This window comes from Equus przewalskii, chromosome 3 (genome assembly GCF_037783145.1).
Source record: "Equus przewalskii isolate Varuska chromosome 3, EquPr2, whole genome shotgun sequence".
Classification (NCBI taxonomy): Eukaryota; Metazoa; Chordata; class Mammalia; order Perissodactyla; family Equidae; genus Equus; species Equus przewalskii.
This window is the reverse complement of record NC_091833.1, coordinates 9,790,729-9,811,391: the sequence shown is the minus strand read 5'-3', so window position 1 is coordinate 9,811,391 and position 20,663 is coordinate 9,790,729. Positions and strand designations below refer to the sequence as shown.

General features: G+C 57.9%; 1 protein-coding gene and 1 long non-coding RNA gene across 20 annotated transcripts in view; one reads left to right on the top strand and one right to left on the bottom strand.

Moving 5' to 3' along the window:
* The window catches only part of KIFC3 (kinesin family member C3), a 65,376-nt gene that overhangs the window by 25,143 nt on the left and 19,570 nt on the right, over nt 1-20,663 (top strand). For 2 of the 19 annotated variants that reach the window (XM_008506667.2, XM_070611979.1), the window contains exons 1-4: nt 8,930-9,152; nt 11,320-11,462; nt 14,543-14,681; nt 17,648-17,850. In XM_008506667.2, the coding sequence (XP_008504889.2) occupies nt 14,663-14,681; nt 17,648-17,850 (222 nt within the window). In that variant the 5' untranslated portion in view covers nt 8,930-9,152; nt 11,320-11,462; nt 14,543-14,662. Of the gene's footprint in view, nt 1-4,343; nt 4,616-8,575; nt 8,888-8,929; nt 9,153-11,319; nt 11,463-14,542; nt 14,682-17,647; nt 17,851-20,663 lie in introns of those variants that run through there. The other 17 variants (XM_070611974.1, XM_070611975.1, XM_070611980.1 and 14 more) reach the window with 16 other exon arrangements.
* On the bottom strand, nt 1,529-6,880 carry LOC139082192 (uncharacterized). Its single transcript, XR_011537939.1, has 2 exons — nt 6,391-6,880; nt 1,529-2,825 (listed from the first exon to the last, which is right to left on the bottom strand). It is a non-coding gene; the product is annotated as an uncharacterized lncRNA (long non-coding RNA).

Here is a 20,663-nt window from a genome sequence, read left to right as displayed (position 1 = left end):
CCCTCTTAATGTACCTTTTCGAAAGAAAGCACCTTGGGCAGAAGGGGGAGGGCACAGAGGGAGCTGGAAGGGGAGAGAGGAGTGAAAGGTACCATTTGTTCAAATATCTGTTGAGCACTTAATGCTCGTAGGAGCCAAGTCTGTAGCAGACAAGGGCAACTGGAACTTACGGTCCAGCCAAGGGTCATCCAAGACCCCACCTGTTCATGTCCACCGAGGAGTGTGGCTTCCTGAGAGCTGGCAGGTGCGAGCCAAGAGCCAGCCCGCCTGGTGCACTCGGAAGGCTGAGTACAGCTGGCGAGGAGTCACACTTGCACTGGCAGGGCTGGGTGCAGAGCCCTGCCTGGCACCCCCCCAGCCCCTCCTCGGATGCTCCCCAGCTCCCGCTGCTTGGTCCAGGACAGACTGTTTCGGGGTATCGGACATGGTGGGTTCACATCAGTGGCTAACTGAGGCAGGGTTACTTAATATGTGGCTCCACTCCAGAATGGCGTTCTCTAACGTCAAGAAACTGTTTATTGCGCAGTCTCATGCAAGGATGGACGCTTTTCACATCTCCTTACTGACCACGTTGAAATAATTCCTTAAGGAGTCTTCTCTTGCTTCCTTTTAATAAGGATTATCATGAAGTTACACAGGAAGACGGTCTCTTTGGCTATGCTTCATGCCCCCTGTTCTTCCTGTCTGAATTATACGCGATCTAGGTATTTATTCAATAAAAACTCACATGACGCCAGGCCTTGCAGAGCTTTCCCTGGAATCAAGTCAGGAAAGGGCCCTGCCCTCAAGGAGCTGATGGTGTCGACAGGAGAGGCCATCACAGCCCAGTGCGGGAGGGGCTGCAGGGGGATGAGCAGTCAGGGAACTGGTCCCTGGGAGGGTCAAGGAAGGTGACCTCTAAGCTTGAAGGACTTGAAGGACAAGCAGGAGTTGGCCAGTAAAGGAGGGTGGAGGCAGGTGGAAGCGGGGAGAAGGAGAGAGGCAGGGAAAACAGTATTGCAAAGACCTGGAAGGTAACTGAATCGCAAGTTAAACCGTTAAAGCTGGAAAATCGTGTAAATCTCATGTGTGCTTTCCTCTGGGTTACTATGAGAATCAGATCAAACACAAGCTGGCTTGTTATTCCCCTGTCCTTGCTTCCCTCTGGGCTGAAGAGCCCTTGGGACCGGCCGTGGGTATCTCACCTGGACGCCTGAGAGTTAAGGGGCTTCAGGTTCTTTGAACACAAAGATGGCGCTGCCACCCCCTGCCTGGGGGACATGGTGGATGTGCATACAGATCTGCAGTGTTCCCGTCACTGCCTTTTGTCTGGCCCTCCCTGAGACGGCTATGCCTCTGCGAGGTGGGCAGGGAGTCAAGGCCAAAGGCCAAACCCAGGAGTCCTCATGCCCGGGCTCAGGACCTTAGCGTGGGGATGGCCAGGTTTCTGGCAAATCCTCCACCTTCCTTGTGGCCAGGGGAGAGTTGGCATTCTCATCAAACCATCAGTCCAGTTCCTGGGATAGAAATGACCTTGAAGTCATCGGTATGCAGTTCCTGGTGACATTGTGCAATCTTTAATAAATTCCAACAGTCATGAAGCAATTTGTTTCACATTTCATTAGAGTTTTGCTAGAATTACGAAAATTCCTCTTCCTAATGCCTCAATTTTCTTTTTCTTTCACTGGCGCTTTGATCTTAATAAACTCTGGCACCCACATACATAGGATAGTACCAGATGTTGCGTGTACGTACGTACACACACACACCTGTGGGTTCACATCTCAGCTGTATCACACACTGGGTTTGTGAATGTGCTTCCGGAGCCTCAGTTTCCTCTCCTGAAAAATTGGGGATACGATGGTGCCCTCCTCATGGGCTGTTCAGGGTTAAATGGGATCTTGTTTCTAAAGAGCTTTGTGTAGCGGCTGGCACCGTGTTAGCTTGCAATAAATGGTGGCTATTATGTGCATAGAAAAAAAAGACTACATGAAAATGTTGGCAGCATTTATCTCTAGTGGGTGGGACAATGGTTACAATGAACATCTATTACTTTTGTAATCAGAGAAAAAGAACAATAAATGTTATTATTAATTTAAAAATCTGGCTTTGGCTTTGGCAGAAGGAACCTGCCGTTAATGTCAATGTACGAGCCAGGAAGGGAGACAGGGCCCCCGGTTCCATCAGGACTGCAAAGACAGACACCACCCGCCTCCAGTCAAAGAACAGGGACTGTGATAAAGGGAGAGACTCAGTCTGGCACCTAGAGAAACTTCACCCTCATCCATCCTTGCCACGCCCTGACCACTGCTGTCTGGAGAGGCAGGCAAGGGGACTCGGATAAAGTAACTCACAATGTATGGCCGCCTGTCCCATGGAGGGGGTGCCCCAGGGTTCTTAGCTGGAAATCTCTAACTCCAAGGAACCATCCCAGGAGAGTGACATCTATTCTCCACTGGGCCTTCACTCAGCATCTGTCTCAGCTAGAAAACAAAACACACACTAGCCCAGGTCCAGCAGGGGCACTGTGAGTGTCCTAGTCTGGCATCCAGAACAATCCGGGCCCAGAACCAGGCTCTGTGTCCGGTTGAGATTCTTGACCGCCAGCCCATGTGCCTGGGCAGCAGCAGGAAAGAACCCTCCTGGAGCTGCACGCCCCTCCAGTCCCCTTCTTGCTCCTCCTGGGCCATCCCCTGACCGGCAAGGAGCAGCAGAGTGCCCACGCTGCTCGGATTGTCTGTGGAACCGTCCGCTGCGCTGGGCCGGCTGCTGAGCTGCTTTCTTTCTCCTCCTTCCGCACCCTGGAGCGGGGTTACTGCTGCAGCCTCCGGAGGAAAATGCCACCTCTGTTTGGGAGACAAAGAACAGAGTGGCTCCTTGGGTCAGCTGCCTCTCCTCGGCTGGCCGGCTTCTGGCCTCCCCCAGGCCTCTTCGGAGGCCTCCTAGGAGGAGGGCCTCTGGGTCCACACCAGGAGCCACTGCGGCTCCTGAGCTGCTCCGCTCTGAATGGGTTTTCGCAGGAGCTTAAAGGAATATTTTACGTTAAAAAATCTCCGGTAGGGGGCTGGCCCCGTGGCCGAGTGGTTAAGTTCGCGCGCTCTGCTGCAGGCGGCCCAGTGTTTCGTTAGTTCGAATCCTGGGCGCGGACATGGCACTGCTCATCAGACCACGCTGAGGCAGCGTCCCACATGCCACAACTAGAAGAACCCACAACGAAGAATACACAACTATGTACCGGGGGGCTTTGGGGAGAAAAAGGAAAAAATTAAAAAAAAAAAATCTTTAAAAAAAAAAAAATGGGGCCGGCCCGGTGGCGCAGCGGTTAAGTTCGCACGTTCCGCTTCTCGGCGGCCCGGGGTTCGCTGGTTCGGATCCCGGGTGCGGACATGGCACTGCTTGGCAGCCATGCTGTGGTAGGCGACCCACGTATAAACTAGAGGAAGATGGGCACGGATGTTAGCTCAGAGCCAGGCTTCCTCAGCAAAAAGAGGAGGACTGGCAGTAGTTAGCTGAGGGCTAATCTTCCTCAAAAAAAAAACCCAAAAAAAACAAAAAAAAAAATCTCCGGTAGCTTGCCTCCTCTAGGAGATGTTAATTTGTCTGGTGGGGGCGGTGGGGGTGGCGGGTGGCGCAGTGGCTGGAGAGGCAGCCCGGCCTATGCATTCCTACCAGAGCTAGTGAGAGAGTGTGTGTGACCATGTATAAAAGTGCATGTGCGTGTGCCCCAGAGCATGTAAGAGCATGTGTGAAAGTGTATCCTAGGGTTTAAAAGAACGTGTCTACTAGAATGTGAGCGAATGTGTGCTAGAGCATGTGAGAGAACACGGGGGTGAGCGTGTGGAAGTACTTGTGTGAAAACATGAGCACTGTGCAATAACACGAGTGCAGGTGTAAAGTGTGTGGGAACATGTGAAAGTGCACACACATACTATCTAGAGTGTATAAGAGCGTGAGTGCTAGAATGTGAAGAAAACACGTGTACTAGAGTTTGTGACTGTGTCAAGGACAGTCAGGGAGCACACGTGAGAAGTGTCTGTGCGTCCTAACCAGAGCGTGTTAAAGTTTTGTCCTAGGGTCTGAGGATGTGCCTATGAGAGTGTCAGTGCAAAAGCACATATGTACGAACTAATGTAGGAAGCGTGTGAGAACTGTGAATGCGTCGTGTGTACTAAGTAGAGCCTGTGTGCAAACAGAGATGTGAGAACATATGTGCACCAGTGCGTGAGAGCCACAAGCACGCATGCCGACGCGTGTGCCCAGCAGGTGAGCGCTCACGTGCGCACTAGCGCGCGGGGCGGGGGCGGGAGCCGGCGGGAGGGGCCGGGAGGGGCGGGGCGGCGGGAGGGGCGGTGGGGTGGGCGGCCCCCGCGGGAGGGGCGGGAGCGCGTGCCGGAGCATGTGCGGGAGCGCGCGCGCGCCCCGCCGCCCCCCGCCGCGGTCGGAGCCGGTTGCCATGGGAACGCGCCGCGGCCCGAGTTAATCATTTCCTGGGGAAAGTGTGCGGGAGGGGCCCGAGCGGGGCGGGAGCGGGGCGGGCGGAGCAGGCGGCGGCGTGGAGCTGCCTCCCGCCGGCGGGCCGGGCCGGGCCGAGCCCCGGGCGCTGCGGCGACGCCGGGATCCTGCCTCCGCCAGGCCGGTGAGTCGGGGGCCCGGGGGGGCTGGAGGCGGGCTGGGCGCGCGGGGGCCGCCCGGGCTGTTGTTCGGGGTGCCGCGTCCGGGCCCGCCCTGCTCGCGGGACCCCCTGTCCGGTCCCGCCGTGGAGCGCGGGGAGGGCGCGGCCGGGAGACCCAGCCCTGCGCTGACCCCCGCACCGTCCAGCCGAAGCCGAGGACCTTGCCCGGAGCAGGGCATGGGGGCGGCACGTCCCCTGCGATCAGAGCAGCCTCGGGACCCCCCTTCCGATTTCTTTGGCCCGGGAGAGCCAGACCCTGCCGGGGACCCTCGTGCCTGTCGGCCCCGCGCCCTCCCCGGGCGGAAGGCCCCGCACCCGCAGGGCTCCCTGGAAGGCTGCAGTCCGGGCCCTCCCACCACGTCCGTGCCCTGGGCCGTTCGCTTTCCCCCTCGCGGGGCCGGGGGTGGGCGGGCCAGCCCGCGGTGAGGAAAGAGGGCCTGGGCCGCTGTCCTCCTGGACAGTGGGGGATGGAGCCCTTGACAGCGGCAGCCTGGGGGGTCCCAGCCGGGAGGGCGAGCCAGAAGCTACCTCCTTCAACCCCCTGTTGTGAGTTGGAGCAGAACTCTGGCGCAGTGAAGGGCCTGGTTCTGGGAGATTTTAAAGAGGAAGCTGCATTTAAATTCTCAAGTACCGTTTGCAGCCTTCCCCACCCCCCAACGCATCTGTCTCAAGGTTGGGGGTGGTGGCCACCCCTGGACTTTGACCTTCCCTGGCTATCCCTCCGCCTGAGGCTGTGTGAGCACCTATCTTTGCCCCGGTGGCGTAGTCCCCATGCCCTTGATAAAGTAGCTGTCTCCTTGGCCAGGGAGAGTCATTTGCAAGGAATGCAGTGTCAGAATGGGGCCCTGTATTTGCAGTGACTTTAGGGATGAAGGGTGGTGAGTTCTGCTGTCCTTTTGGACGCTAGGGAGCAGAGACTTTGAAATCTGGGTTGCCCGGGAAAACCCAGGATGTGTAACTGTGCGCAGGGGAGGTCCCAACCCCTGTCCAACCTCCCTGACCTTCTGCCCATCTCCGGGAGAATAAGCCCTCCCCAGCAGGGTCTCTGGGCAGTGGTCAGGTCTGTCCCCTAATCATTGCAATATCCCTGGTCTGGGGGCAGGAGGGCTGCAGCTCAAGGGCCTGGCCTCAACCGGGAGAGGCAGATGCCCCTCCCCCACACCTGGCCCCTCTGCATTCCCCCACCACTGGAGGGGGGTCACTGAAAAATAAAATGTTTGAGTACTTTATGCATACCATTATTGTTCTGAACACTTTCTACATGCGTTGTCTAATCTTTACCCCAACCCTATAAGGTGGGGTTCCCCCATTTTTCAGATGGAGATAATGAGGCACAGAGAGGCAAAGTAATTCTCCTAGGGTCACATATCTAGTAGGTGGCACAGCCGGCTTCTGAACCAGCTCTTGATCATAGCCACTGCACTGTTATCACCCGTCACCCCACCCCATGACCTTGGTAGGTAGAGTTTTCAGCCTTGGGCCTTGCTACTTTTCCCCTTCACACCCCTCCGGCTGCTAAATTCAGCAGCCTTTTCCTCTTCAGGATCTTGCACACACCCTTCCTCTTTCTTCCTGATGTCTTCCTGGCTGCCTCCCCGACTTCCCTTCCTGAAAGCCACAGCAACATTGTCTGCTCCCGTCCCTGCCCCTCAGACTTCGATAACGTCCTTAGAAATCTTCCCCCTCAACTGTGGATCCAGCCTTCAGCGCCCTGTGCCATCTCCCCTGCGCCTTCTCACCTCCCCAGCAGCTCGGCATGCAGGTGGAGCCTGTCTCTCTCCTCGCCCTTTGGGCAGCCGGTCCTCGGGGTTGGTTGTGTGGCCAGCTCTGTGCCAAGCAGCCTGGAGAAGAGGGAGTCTGGCCGCTCCCCCGGGTTCCTTCCACTCTGCACTGGTCCACCTCCAGTTCCTCAGTGGAGCCGGCCCACATATTTGGATTTGCCCCCGCCCTGTCCTTTGGGCTGCAGTCCTGCCCATGTCCCACTGAGACTAACCCCAGGAGACGCAAGGAAGGCAGAGACCGCGACTCCCTAGCCAAGAGCCTGGCATTCTTCCAGGACTGTGGTGACCAGCTCTTGGGGCCACCTGTCCCTGTACTCTTACTTCTTTTGCCTCTCGATGTTTCAGTCATTCCTGCCGCTCTGTCGACCCAGCATGCTCCAATCTCTCCTGTTCTGAATACCACATGCTCTTGATTCATCCTCTCCTTCCCATCCTAGCCAAACTCCCCCAAAGAGAAGGAAGTGGCTGCTTCCTCTAGGCCCTGTCCGCCCCGTGGGCTCTCCCAGGTCTGCCCTCTGCCCTGCTGCACTGATTTTCCCCGTTCAAGAGCCCCCAGGGGCTGGCTTCCGGTTCAACCTCTCTGTGGCGTCGTTCTCTGGGGATTGACCATCCTCTGCTTCCCGCTCACTCTCCAGTCGCCTCTGAGGGCTCTGTGCCTGCCTGCTGCTCCCACCACCTCTCTGACCTTCCTTCCCTGGCTGCCGTCCCCCCCAGAGCCAGCTGTCCTCCCTGCTTGCCTCTCATCTTGCACGACCTTTGGTGACCACATCCTCACCTGTGGCATCAGTGACCTTTAGCCTCCCAGCTCTTGCTCCCTCTTCCAAGCTTCGGTCCGAGGTTTTGTGTGTGTTCAGTGCCATCGCTGGGTGTTTGGGGTGGCTGTAGCCGCAGCTCTGGGCTTGTGCTGCGGGGCTGCAAAGAGGAACCTGCTGTGGGCGCTGCCCTCAGGAGCCGTAGAGCGTCAGGGCAGGTGGACACCGTTCAAACACACATCTGTACTGCCCCGTGGCAAGTGGTCAGTGCAGGGAAGTTTGGGGAAAGAGGTCTACAGCCCAGGTGGTGCCATTAGGAAGCCCCTCCGGGGTCTCCCACTCCATTTTAAAACCCAAAGCACACTCAACGTTGCCTTTCTGAGCTGACTTCACTTCTTCTGTAAATGGTGTCCGTTTGTCCCAGTCTGGGACTGTAGCGTGGTCACCTTAAATGCCCTCGAGGCTGCTTTGCACACATCCGGTGCTCAATAAAGACTTGTGCAATGAACGCCTGAAGCCTGCTCTGTTCATTTGCTCAGTTCATAAGGGACCTGAGGGGCTTTCCATCCCGGATCCGTGCTCCCCACCCCCACCTCCATTCTCCCACAGCTCCTGGTGCCTCCCCTGCATCCTGTTCTGATTGTGAAGGTCTGTTGAAATGTTTATCTTGCTCCTGACCCGGAGCTCTGGGGCCACGTCTCTCCTGATCAAAGAAGACCCGTGGCAGATGCCTCGCACACAGCGGGCACTCAATAAATAATTATTAAATGAAAAATGAATGAATCTTTGTATCTCAGTACCTAGCGTGGTGCCTGCCACGTCGTAGGCACAGAGCGAAGGCTGGTTGAATACATGAATGAGCTGACTTTAGGAGAATTTGCTATATATAAACCTAACTTGTCGTTGGCCGCAGTCTGGGCCCCTCCTGAGCCCCTCCTCAGGGAGATGTTTCTATCAGAGCATCAGCTGCCTGGCTGACAGGCCTGGGGCAGAGGAGCCTGAGCACAAGGGTTAACTTCCTTGGCTGAGTGCAGTTGGAAAATAAGGCGAAGTAGAGAAAAAGGATCAGATTTACAGAGATGCTGTTGACTGGTGCCTCCTCCACGTGGGGCTGTGACGGGGCGTGTCTTCACGCTGCCAGGCTCAGAGTGGACGGGCTGCCATGTGGGGTCTCCACAGTGTGCTGCAGACACACCTGACGGGGCCCCCTGCCCACCTCTGAGCCTCCCCACTCGGGAACAAGCACGCCAAAATGGTGACAGGCCCTGTTTCTTCCCTGAGCCCTGGGGGTCCTTGGGGGACATTGGATTGGGGGCAGACCTTCCAGATGGCTGGCTCCCATCTGCCTGGCCCGGGGTCTTCAATCTCGTCTCCCCCTGTTCTTTCTGCAGGCTGCCGGGGCCCCGGAGGAGACTGCTGAGCCCCGGGCCATGGTCCCTTCTCGCAGGACGTGGAACCTGGGAGCCACGCCCTCGCTGCTCGGCCTGTGGAGAGTGGGCCGGGCCGGGGAGCCCCAGCCGGCAATGGCTCGCCCCGCCCCAGCCAGCCCGGCTGCCCGCCCTTTCCCACACACCGGCCCGGGGAGGTTGAGAACTGGTGAGTCCGCATTTTTAAAATGCCTCTTTATTTCCTTTCCTTCCTCCAGATACCAGAGATGAGACTGGGCTTTCTCGCAAGTTCCTAGGCTCAGTCAGAGCTGTCAGGTAATTACAGGGTCGCGGGCAGCCCGCGAGGCGGGCGTGGATCAGGGTGTCAGGCTGGCTGGGCGCTGCTGCCCTGCGCCGTCGGTACCAAGAGAGGCCGTGGACGCCGGGTTAAACTTTAACGCGGTCCCTAGAGCAGAGGGAGAAGCCACAGTTGACCACGCGCTCCCGGCCCTGCTGGATCTGGAGGGGGGAGCCTGCCGTCCTCCATCCTCGGCGGGGAGCTCGTGGTCTCGCCCGGTTCTGCCTGCGGCTGGTAAACAAGGTAGGTGAGGTGTCTGCCCGGCGCCCTGCGCGGCACTGACACTTGATCCGGCAGGCTGGCCCACGGATAGCGAGAGGAGTGGACTGAGGCTGCCCCGGAGTGTGGCCTGGCTGGGTTTGGGTGTCATGCACTCAGTTTTAGGTGTCCTTCAGGGTGGTCTCTGTAGGGGCCCCAGCGGCAGGTGGGCGGTGAAGGAGTCCCCGAGTCTGGGCCCCGCTGTCCCCTGGGGGAGCTGTCAATACCAGCTCTCCTTTCTGGGTGAGGTCCCCTGGTGCCTCCAGCATCAAGACGTGAGTGGCTCCTCTGATTCTGGGTGGAGGCTGGATTGTCAGGGCTGGGGAGCTGCCCCGTGACTGTCTCCCGAGCTTGGCTTGGGCAGGTGGTCCTGGAAGTGTTGGGGGAGGGGGGTCTTCAGGCAAGATGCCTGAGGGGTTTGCTGTCTGTTGCTCCTGACCTACAGGGAAGGGAGATTAGATTACCAGCCTGTCTGAGCTAGCAGAGTCCCTCTGACCATCAGGTCCAAGTCCCCAGAGGTACAGGATGGGAAACTGAGGCCCAGAGAGGGCACACAGCAAACTCCTATTCAGTTCCCTCTCTCCTACCACATTTGTGACATCAGTGGCAGCCAGAGTGATGCTTCCCAGGGTCTCTCTGCAGGGGACAGTGCACCTGGGCTGCCTTGGGGGCCTCTGGGAAAAGCCTGGGCTTTGGGGTCAGGTAGCCCCAGTTCTCTGGAAGGGACTGAAGATGGTTTCTGCTCAACAAGGTTGTCCTAAGGATTCTAAATGTAATATGAATGGGTATTGCTGTCCTGGTAAAAAAAAAAAAAAGAAAACAAGAAGCAAAAAACAAAAAGATGTTGGAAAACTAAAAAAACCCAAAAAACAAAAACACGGAAAAGTGTAAAAAACAAAATAAAAATCACCTGTAAGCTTGTCACTGCCCATTTTATATAGTTCCTTCCAGTCTTGTGTGTCCAAGACTATAGTCTTTATAGGTCTATTAAATGAGTATTATGAGGACTGTATGACCGTGCAGACTTTTATCCACTTCTAAAATTCAAGACAAAGGTCAAGTGAAATCCTGGGTGTGAGATGCGAAGCGCCTGCCCCTGGGTGGAGTGTCAGCCTGCTCTGTGGCCCGGGCCCCCACCCCTTGAGAGGGGTGGGCCAGCACAGGGTGGGTTAGCTGTGGGATTGCAATCCTGGCTCCCTGGGACTGTGGGCATGTCGTTAACCCTTCCAGACCTTGGTTCCTTGCCTGTCAAGTTGGCAGAAAGCTCCCCACTTCTGGGGGTTGTTGTGAGCAGCTGATGTGGTCCTCACAGCCTGCATTTGCGGCCGCTTTCCGGGTGCCTGGCACTGTGTGAGCACTTTCTGTGTGTGACCCCATTTGATCCTCACCACCGGACTGTGAGGTTGGTTCCTCACCCCTGTTTTATTGATGGGGAAACTGAGGCTCGAGAAGGGCATTAAGGCCTGGAAAGCACCGGGCCGGGTGCTGGCAGGGTGCATCCCAGGGTGCTGGGCTCTGCAGCTTGCCCCTGGGAGGGCGAGCCCCCTCTCCCAGCCACGTCCGACCCCTCAGGCTGTGGTGGGGGTGGTGGGGGTGTGGAGGCCATAGTCAGCTCTCTCTCCATCCGGTGAGGGAGGCAGTGTGTCAGAGGCACGAGAGGATGTGCTTTAGCTGGTCCTGCATATGCTTTTGGAGGCCGCAGGGACCAGGCCACCCAGCGTGGGGTTGGTCGGAATGAAGGCAGGGCAGAAATTGCCACCTAGAGGCGGCCTGGGTAATTAAGCCGCGGCCGGGGTGCACCTCCTCTGAGGATGAGCGCAGCCCGGTTGGTTGGCTTGCTTCTGCTCTCTGTACAAAGTGCTCGTGAGCAAGTGCCAGTCCCAAAAGCCACTGGAGGAGGGGAGCCCCCCGGCGGGGTCTGGGGCACCTGCCAGAAGAGAATCTTGGGGCGGCTTTGGGTAAGACAGGAGCGCAGGCCCTGCTGTGCCAGGCCCTCCCTGCACGCAGGGCAGGCGTGTGAGGGCGTGTGGGTCCCTCCTGGCCGCGCCCGGGCCGGCCCGGAGTGCAGAGCCGAGCTCCGCCACAGCCCTGTGGACGGCAGTCTCTGGCCAGGCGTCCAGCGGTCTCACCTGTCTTCTCTGTCCTGGGACAGGGCGTGGAAAAGACACCCCGGCTGGCGGTGACGAGGACTCTGGTGTCCACAGTGCAGGCCGCCCGGCCCTGGCTCAGTGCCGGGCCCTCAGCGTGGACTGGGCTGGCCCCGGGAGCCCCCACAGGCTCTACCTGACCGTGCAGGTAAGCCCTGGGGCCTTGAGGAACGTGCGGGGTGGGGCCGCATCTGCCCTGGACCTCGGAGCTTCAGCGGCTGGGGCCCCGACAGCCCCTCCTGGGAAGGAAGCACCCGGGCGAGCTGGGGACCTGCCTCGGGCCCCTGTGCCAGCTCCCTGCAGCACATCCGCCTGGTGTATGGAGCAATTTGCTTTATTAGTTTATCTCAGGAACATCTCACGGCCGAGGAGGGAAGCTTTGCAGACACTCCCCGGCTGAGGGGGAAAGTGGGGAACGTGGGGCTTCAACACAGAAGCTTCGGGGGAGGGGGGCAGGCTTTTGGGGTAGCTGTTTGTGCCCCCTTGGGCGTGCAAGTCGTTTAAAGTGGGAATTCGAAGTTAGATGCAGGGCTTTGCCAAATCGTGGGTCCTTTTCTCAGCAACTGACTTTCAAAAGACAAACTTTACATAGGTTTGTATATTTGGTTGTAGAAATAATACATAACGATAGCACTAATAGTGGCTACTATGTATTGAACACTGACTTGACACCAGGCCCTGTGCCGTGTATTATATATCTCACATCAGTCCTCATAATCCTCATAAGAATCTCAAGTACCACAGTTACTGTTTTATCTGAGTTTTATGGATGAAGTAATGAAGGCTCAGAAAGGTTAAGTAACTTGCTACTGGTCACACAGCAAGCTGGGATCTGACCCACTAAACATGATTTTTATAACAAATGGTGTAAAGAATTCACACAGGGCAGAGACGCAATATCTAGAAACTGAATGCCTCCTATAATCCTGTATCTTTGAGAAATCCACTACTGAAAGTTTGGGGGTTATCTTTCCTATATAACTACTTAATTATATTTATGTGACTCATTCTTTATTTTATGTACTGTTCTGTGTCTAGCTCCTTCCCTCAACAGTCACCTTGGTGATTTCTTCCTGCATGTCAATATATGGAGCACCGCTTCATTCTTTTAAACTGCCGCGTAATATTCTACTTCAGGGTTTACTGTAAACCATCTCACTAACTGTCTGCGTTATTTCGATTGCAATGAGCACTTAAACAAGTACCTGCGCATTCGTGCAGCTGCAGCTTTGAGCGATTTCAGGACAGCGCAGGCTCTGTACCTCTTAAATGAAGGCCTTTGTTAACAGATGTTTACACAGTGCTTGCTCTGTGCCGGGTCGGGTGCCCTGCTAGGTGCTGGCACACAGCACAGAGGAGAGAGGAACCTGACAGCCTGGCAGAGGTGCTCCAGTCGTCAGATGATCACCAAGGAGGGAACGCAGTCTGGGCAAGGGTGTCGACGCAGGGGCAGAGGGTGAAGGACCAGGGGTGTCTGGGAGTGTTCCCAGGGTGCCCCCAAGAAAGATCGTGCATGAGATGGCCCACCTTGAAAGGACGTGTGCCAAAGGAGGGGCGGGCGTGGGTGTGGGAAACACTCGTGCCCTCTGAGCGGGTCCTCCTCATGCAGACGGAAGTCCCTGGCCCAGGCCGCCTGGGGCCCAGGCCCTGATCAGAACAGGGGCCAGTGCTTGATGTTGCTGCAGGCACAATATTGTGCTTCCGGGTTTTCTCGGCCCTTCTCATGCAGTTCGTCTGAAATGGAACCAAATGGTCCTCCATTGATCTGTAAGGTCTGTGAGAAAAGCAGGTCTGGTGTGGGAACAGTTAAGGAAACCGGAGAACCCGTTTTTTTCTCTGACTCGAGCCATTGGTGGTTAAATCGGGAGGTGGTCAGAAACTGGCTGCCTCGAGTTGGGCGGTGGCTCTGTTCTTGAATCTTGATTATGGGCTGTTGGGCTGTGGTTGCGGCCGAGTCCTGGGGTCAGCAGATCTGCTGAGGATCTCTGAGAAACTCCCTCCAGCGACCGTCTCCGTGACCCTGTCTTCTGGGTCCCGGGAAGCTCCATTATATTTATGGTGCTTCGAGCTTGGGGATGTGAAACCAAAGGAGGGACACGGGCACAGTGAGGTGCACCCCCCCCCCCCCCCAGCGTCTCAAGCTGTTAAAACCGGAGATGCTCCCTCTGGAGACTCTGCAGGAATTTCCCACCCCCCCGGGGCTGTCTGCCCTTCCTGTGGCCTGGCCAACAGGCCAGAAATAGTATAACCTTCGCTCTGGTCGGCAAATGGAAGCTTCCAGCTGTCGCCATTGTCGCCGTCTCTGACAAGCCGGCTCGTGATGGAGCAGCAGTTGGTCAAAGGGTGGGGACCAATAAAGTCGGCAGAATTCTCCTAAATGCGAGAGGTGTGCTTCTCAAGTAGAAGGTGGGGTCGAGAAGGAGTGGGTTGTGGACTAACCAGCCGGCTGAGGTAGCTTTTCGAGTCTTTTCAATTCCCTTTACTGGCTTTTGGATGATAAAAGTAAAAGATTTGAAGATTTCAGAAATAATGTAACGCTGTTGGCTGCCTGACGTCAGGTTCTTCCTGTGCACCAGACGCTTTGGGGCCTTGGCCTAAGTCATCGCAGTTACTCTTTGCACCAGCTCTGTGCGACGGCTGGTCGTTCTGTTTGAAGACTCCAAAAGCGGAGTTTCAGGGAGGGTTAGTCACTTGCCCACAGTCACACAGCTCACAAGAGGCAGCTTCCCACCCAGGCCTTTCCGACTCTAGACTCGAGCGTTGTTTGGCAGTCCTGGGCTAGTGCTGTCTGGCAGTGGGAGCAGCTGACATCATGGGGGGCTGCCCTGAGATCGCCGTGGTCCTGATGCCACTGGACGGGCCTGTGATAGTGGGGCTGTGGACCCGAGGTGAGTGGGCCACTGCGCTGGTGACTCATCCCCCACTGAGCCCTTGGGGACGAACAGTGAGCATCACCTGGGATTTCTAAGTGCCTAAGAACCTTCTTCGCTGGTGCAGAGAGCTGGCTGCCAACGGGTCCAGGAGAATGTGCGGTCTTGCCATGGGATGTGGGCACATTTTCTTCCAGACTTCGGGCCTCCTTGTCCCCACCCACCCACACAGTGAGGGATGGACCCGCGGGGCCTGGGGTCCTCGCCAGCTCCAGGAGTGCACCATCCTCAGGCTCGAGGGGGTTCCCCTCCCCACTGCAGCCCCCTTCATGTGAGGATTCTGGTTGTGTCTTGGCAGCAGGCCCTGCAGGACAAGGGGTGCAAGAGCAAGAGTCAGGGGACGAAAGAAGAGACGTTCCTGAAGAGGCAGGCGCCGGGCCCCAGGCGGGACCGCGAGGCCCCGGAAGCTGGCGGCACCATGAATGTAGAGAAAACAGGTAAAGGAGGTCCGCCCACCGACCTGGATCAGCCCTGGCTGAAGCCGGAGGGGAGGCTCTTGTGGCATCTGAGCTGTCCCCACACACTGTCCTCCTCATCTGGAGATGGTCCTGCCAAACCCTGGCTGGTCGACACGGAACTCAGGGACCCCAGCCTGCCTTTCCCTGCTCCAGGGACACCCTCCTCCCGATGCCACCAGAGGCCCTACTGGTGATAAGAGGCTTTGGCCAGCATGGGCTGGCGTTGGATTTCCCTGCTTTTTGTCTTTTCCCCAATGCCTGTCAAAAGCAGGGCTAGGTGGCAGCCTCAAAGACGCCAGCGCCTGCAGATAGAGGCCTGGCCCCTTGCATCCCTGGGTCCACTGGGGACCCAGAGGCCCTAGGACTGGGCTCACTCTGCTGACTCAAGGCCGGGAAAGGGGAGCTGGTGGCTCCACTCTTTTCTGACAAGGCTGACTGATTCTAGAAGATTCTACGGGTCCTTTTTGTGGGGTTTCCCAGTAGGAGTCCTGAGCCCCGTGGTCATTGGGAAAGGACATCCTCAAGGGAAGGGCAAGAATGTGTGGAGAAGAAGGAGTCGGTCCTTCTCGTTTTCCTCCTCCTGTCACCAGAGCTTGCTGTGCGGCAGGAGGAGCTGCTCCTCCCCTGAGGTAGGGCCAGAGCCACGTGGGGGTCTGGCCCACGTGTGGGTGGATGGGCCTTGGGAACGGGGCATCGTCCAGCCAGCCAGTCAGGCTCTCCTGATTTGCCAGAGGAGAAAGGCCAGCTCCAGTCAGGAGTGAGGACTGGCCCTTGTCCCTGAGCCGGGCCTCCGTCTCCCTGAGCTGAGAGCTTGCGAGGGGCGGCCCCGGCAGGGTCTCCGGGGCACTCTCTCTTGAAAACTTGCCCTGAAAACTGACCTCCCGAGAGGGTGCAGCCTCCTTGGTGCAAGGCCCCTTGAGTCCCGGGCCCCCAGCTGCCTCTTTGACCTCCCCTCCCACCCCTCCCTCCTCCTCTGCCCTCCCTTAGTGTTTTCAAGGCCCTTTCTCCCCCAGCAAGCTCTCTCCAGCCCCCTGTCAGCGGCCCTGGCATGTGGACACTGTGCTGACACCAGGGTGAACCCACTGAGCCTGGGCTCTGTGGTGCCTCAGAAACTTCTGTGATCTGAGCAGGGTCCTAGACAAGAAGGGCTCGTCTGCATCCTGTGGGTAACTCGTGCACACCTGTGCATCCCTCACGGGTTCCAGGCTCCTTTCCCAAGACTGCTTCTTGGGGCAGGGACTGTTGTCCCCATTTCACAAGGGAAGACCCTGAGGCCCCTCCCACACGTCTCTTGCGTGGAGAACCAGCTCTTGGACCTGGAGTCCAGGGTGCTCCCTGCCGCCCCACAGCAGTCCGCAGAGGGCTGAGGGCCGTGCTGGTCACATGCTGCTCGTGGCAGCCCCGTGTGCAGGTCTGGAATCATCCGTCTGACCTCACTCTCTAGAAGAGAGCAGAAGCTTACCCAGCTGTGTGTGACATGCACTCTGTGTCACGCGCGGGCCCTGCGGCCAGGGCCACTAGCCAACCAGTGAGTGCTGCGGTCCAGCTCTCTAGAGGGACGTGAGTGGGAGCCGTCCCGCAGGGTTGGAAGGAGGGAGAAGCCAGCCTGTGGGTGCTCTGCCTGCTGTCTTTAGAGTGGGAGCAGGGCCTTCTCACCGGCCACCTGTCCCGGGCACCGTGCTGAAACGGCCGCCAGCCGGGAACCTGCTCCCCCGCATGCCCGGCTCCAGCCAGTCCCAAAGCCAGGCGCCTCTTGGCCTCTCTGCAGTCTCGGGAGCTCACTGCTGCCTCCCTGTGGTCAAAGCTGCCAGCGGCTGTGTGACTTCAGGCGCAGGTGGCTTCCTTCACAGAATCTGGGAACCCCCTAGTCCTGGCCGCATGGGGACCTAGTGTGGGGGAGCCCAGAAGCTCTGGTGTTCCAAGGGAGACGGGAGGCTCACCGCCAACAGATGCTGCTCTCTGTGCTTTGCTCTGGGACACTGTATTCAGCCTCTGAGCGGTCAGGCCAGGACCCCATTTGGGCTGGCCGCCCTTCCACCCTCCCCCCTGCCCCGCTCTCCTTCCTCCTGAGCTCCTCACCAGCTCCCGCTTCAGGGACCGCGGCCATCCTTGTTGCCCTGGAAGCAAGCCAAGACAAGCATCCCTGGCCCCATCAGCAGGTCCCAGGCCTTGATTCTGTGTCTCTGTCCTTCCATTTGTCTGTCTGTCTCTCTCCTGCTCCTGGTGACAGGACAGTGGAAAGCCACGGGCGGAGGAGGACTCAGGCTGAGGCCCCTCTCACCCCGGTATTTATCACTTCCTTGTGCCTGTGCGGCCCCTGTGCTCGGTCCTGCCGAGTGCAGGTGTCTGTCCCAGAGCGGGCCTGTTTGTGTTCCTGCCCACATGCTGCGTCTGCCTCTGTGTCCTGGTCTGTCTGTCCCTTGCACACGCACACCCTCCCCGGGCTCCCTCTCTGTGTGCAGGTGACCACCCTCTGCAGAGGGCAGGGGGCAGGCTGGGGAGCCCCTGCGTCTCTTCTGAACTCTGGAGAGGGTTTTGGGTTTAAGAGAAATCATGTTCCCACAAAAGTAGTCTTTTCCAGGGAGACAGCCCCGGCCTGTCTCTGCTGTTGCCAGAAGGCATGTCTCTCTCAGCTGAGTCCTTGCAGGCTGGCCCTGGAGAGGGTGTGGCCCCTCAGACCTAGAACACGTGCTCTGTGGGGTGTAGTCCCTGACAGTTGCTTTCCTTAGTCCCGATCCCAGAAACTGCCCGCTGAAGTGGCTTCCCTTTCCTGGCAGGACCCCCGAGGCCCCTGGCTGTAATCCCTGCTGCCCCACCCAGCTGCCGCCTCCTCTCAGCCTGTGTCCCCTCCCCATCCCCGATGGCCCGCCCTCCTGCCGGGCCCCCTCTCCTCCACCAGGACCGCACCTCTGCCACCCGGCTGATCGGCCGCACTTTGCTCATAGGTGGGCGGCTCTTTGGCAGCGGGAGCTGCACCAGCCTGTCGGGGCCGCCAGGTGCAGCCCCCGTGGTGCACAGGATGGTGGAGGCCATGTCCCAGCTGCGGGAGGAGAAAGTCCAGCTACAGGAGGAGCTGGCGGCCCTGCGGGAAAGGCTGGCCCTCCACGACAGTGACCAGCAAGCTGCATCCACCCAGCTGCAGAACCAGGTACCTGGGGAGGCTGGGACGGGCAGAGGCCACTGCCCACCGTGGAGTAGGTCAGAGGACATTGCCCGGGGCACCTGGAACCCACCAGGCCACTGCATACTAGACACATGCGGCCTCCTCTCCTTGTTCGGGAGTGCACAAGAGCATGAGATGGCAAGCATCAGAGGCTTGGGCCTCCCTTCCTGGTCATCCTGTGCTCCACTCCTCATGGTGACCAGGGTTCAGGACCTACCTCTTCAGAAGTGACGGGCTGCGGTGTAGATGTGAGCGGAGCAGGAAGGCGCTGGGATGCTTCCTGCCCCGAGGCCCGTGCTGCTTTGTCCCTCCCATCTTCCTCAGTGCCCTGGATGGGGCAGCCCGAGGGAACAGAACTCACTGCAGAGGACACCCAGGGAAAACTGGCGGGATGGAGGGGCTAGTGTGAGTGCCCAGGGAGAAGGGAGCTCCAGACCCCTGGAAGCTGGGAGAGCCGAAGGTTTTTGCTGGCGAGCATCGTCTCCTTCGATGGCTGTCCCGAAGGACATCTGGGGACCCTCGGCCGTGAGCCGCACGCCCTTGGGGCTGGCCGCTGGCCCTCCTCTGCATGCCTGCCTCCTTTACCCTTTTCCCTTCCCCACCTCCTCCTTTCCTGGGGCTCAGCTCCCCATGCCCATGGTTGGTGTCTGTCTCTCGTACCTGTGTCTGACCCTCCCTCTCCCCCAAGGTCCCCACCTTGTCTGCATATCATGCCCACGCTGGGTCCCGTGCCCTGAGGTCTGGGCCGGGGCTCTCTGCGGGAAGCCCTGCTTCAGGTGGGGCCCAGTTCCTTCTCTGTCCCAAGAGCTAGGTGCTCTCTCCTCCAAAGAGGTGACCCAGCCACGTGGACCTTCTGCTCCAGGGAACATCACTGAATACCAAGCCATCTTCTCAGTTCCAGGGGGAGCAGATGTTTTCATGCACTTTTTAAATGCAACATTTTTTCCAGCTTCCGGGTGTGTCCTCTTCTCAAGAACCGTCTGTTCTGACCACCCCTTGCTGAGTTGGGTGGATCTCCTCGGGGTGTCCCTAGTGCCCTGTGACCCCATTATTTGCCACCTCTGTGCCCGTCTGCCTGCTGACGGGGGCTCCTCCACATGGGGTGCGACACACCAGCCTTGCATCCCTGTTGCCTCCTGCGGTGCCCGCCCGCCTCCCTCTGTCAGACCTTTGCTGGGGGCCTGTCTATACTAGGCCCTGAGCTCAGCCCTGGAGATGCCCAGGTGGACAGGCGCGCCATGGCCCGTGGAGGCCGCAGGCTTGGGGGGAGGCCGGATGTTTGTCACGTGCACCCACGTAAGGCTGGGAGAGGAACAAGGGCTCAGCAGGTGGGCAAACACACAGGGCATGAGGGCTTGGACCAGGGGGCTTTGTCAGGGAGGTAAGACCTGTTGGGGAGGTCAAGGACAGCCTCCCTGAGAAAGTAGCTCTGGAGCTGAGGTCTGGCACGGAGCAGGGGAAGTGCGTTCTGAGCTGAGGGAACAGTTGTGCAAAGGGACTGTGGCAGGAGGAGCAAGATGAGTGTAAGTGTGGAACCAAGGCTTGTGTAGCTGGAACGTGGTGCCGGGAGTTGCCCTGTGGGGCCATGGGGCTGGTCTGAGACCCACCTTGCAGGGGACACACGTCTGGCCTGCAGTGACAGCTCATCAGCACCTCTTCCTTCCCTGACCTTCCCCAGTTAAGGCTGTCCACTTTTCAGAAGAGTTGTTTTTTTTTTTTAAAGAGCTTTATTGAGATATAATTCACATAACATAAAATTCATCCCTTTAAGGTATACAATTTGATGGTCTTAAAAGTGTATTGAGATGGTGATGCAGCCATCACCGCTATCTAGTTTCAGAGCATTTTCCGAAATTCCCTAAAAAGACCTAGTCTGTTGCTCCCCATCCCCCTCCCCCAGCGCTGGCAACCGCTAATCTGCCTTCTGTTTGTCTGGATTTGCCTTTTCTGAACATTTCATATAAATGAAGTCATAATAATATGTGGACTTTTGTGACTTTAAACAAGTTTTTAAAAAAATATCTTTTCCCTTTTATTAGCAAAATCTATTACTTTTTAGAGGGAAAGTTGACGGTGAAGCATCCCAGCCTTTCTGGGGTCTTGGAGCCGCAGCCCTCCCCTCCCCTCCCCTCCCCCTCCCAGCCCCCTCCTCCAGCCCCTCCCTCCCCTGGATGGTCTGGAGGGTTCCAGATGCTTCCTGGTCTTTGATCACATCTTAGCCTTGAGCTTGCTGACTGCCAGCTCTTTTCTGGAAATTTCTCAGGGGATGCTCCTGAAGCTCCAGGTCTCTGAGCCGCTCTCTGGAGGGTCCGACCCTGTGGAGCTGGGCCAACTGCGTGGGCCTGGAGCCTAGATCCTGACTTTGGCACTGCTCGTTAGCTGTGTGACCCTGGCCTAGTTAATCACCGCTCTGCGCCTCCATTTCCTCTTCTGTAAACTGGACTCAGTAGCGACCCGACGAGATGATCTGGTGTTATTGGCGTCGCCGCCACCAGCGTCGTCGTCCCTGTGAAGGGTTTTGAATTTGGACTCACGTGAGCTGGATTCTGGCCCCGGCTGTGCCACTCGCCAGCTGTGCAGCTGCAGCAGGTCCTGTCCTCTCTGAGCCTCCACTTCCCAGTCTCTGAACTGGGGCTAATAGATGTTGCTTTGTGGTTTTTGGGCGGATCAATTGTGAGACTAGGAAAATGGATGGTAAACCGTAAAGTGCCATGCCTTGTGAAGTGTCCCTCCCATGTGCTGCGGCCTCCTGGCAGCCTCGCTGTGGTTCCTAAGAAAAGCTCTGCCTCGTTCTCAGC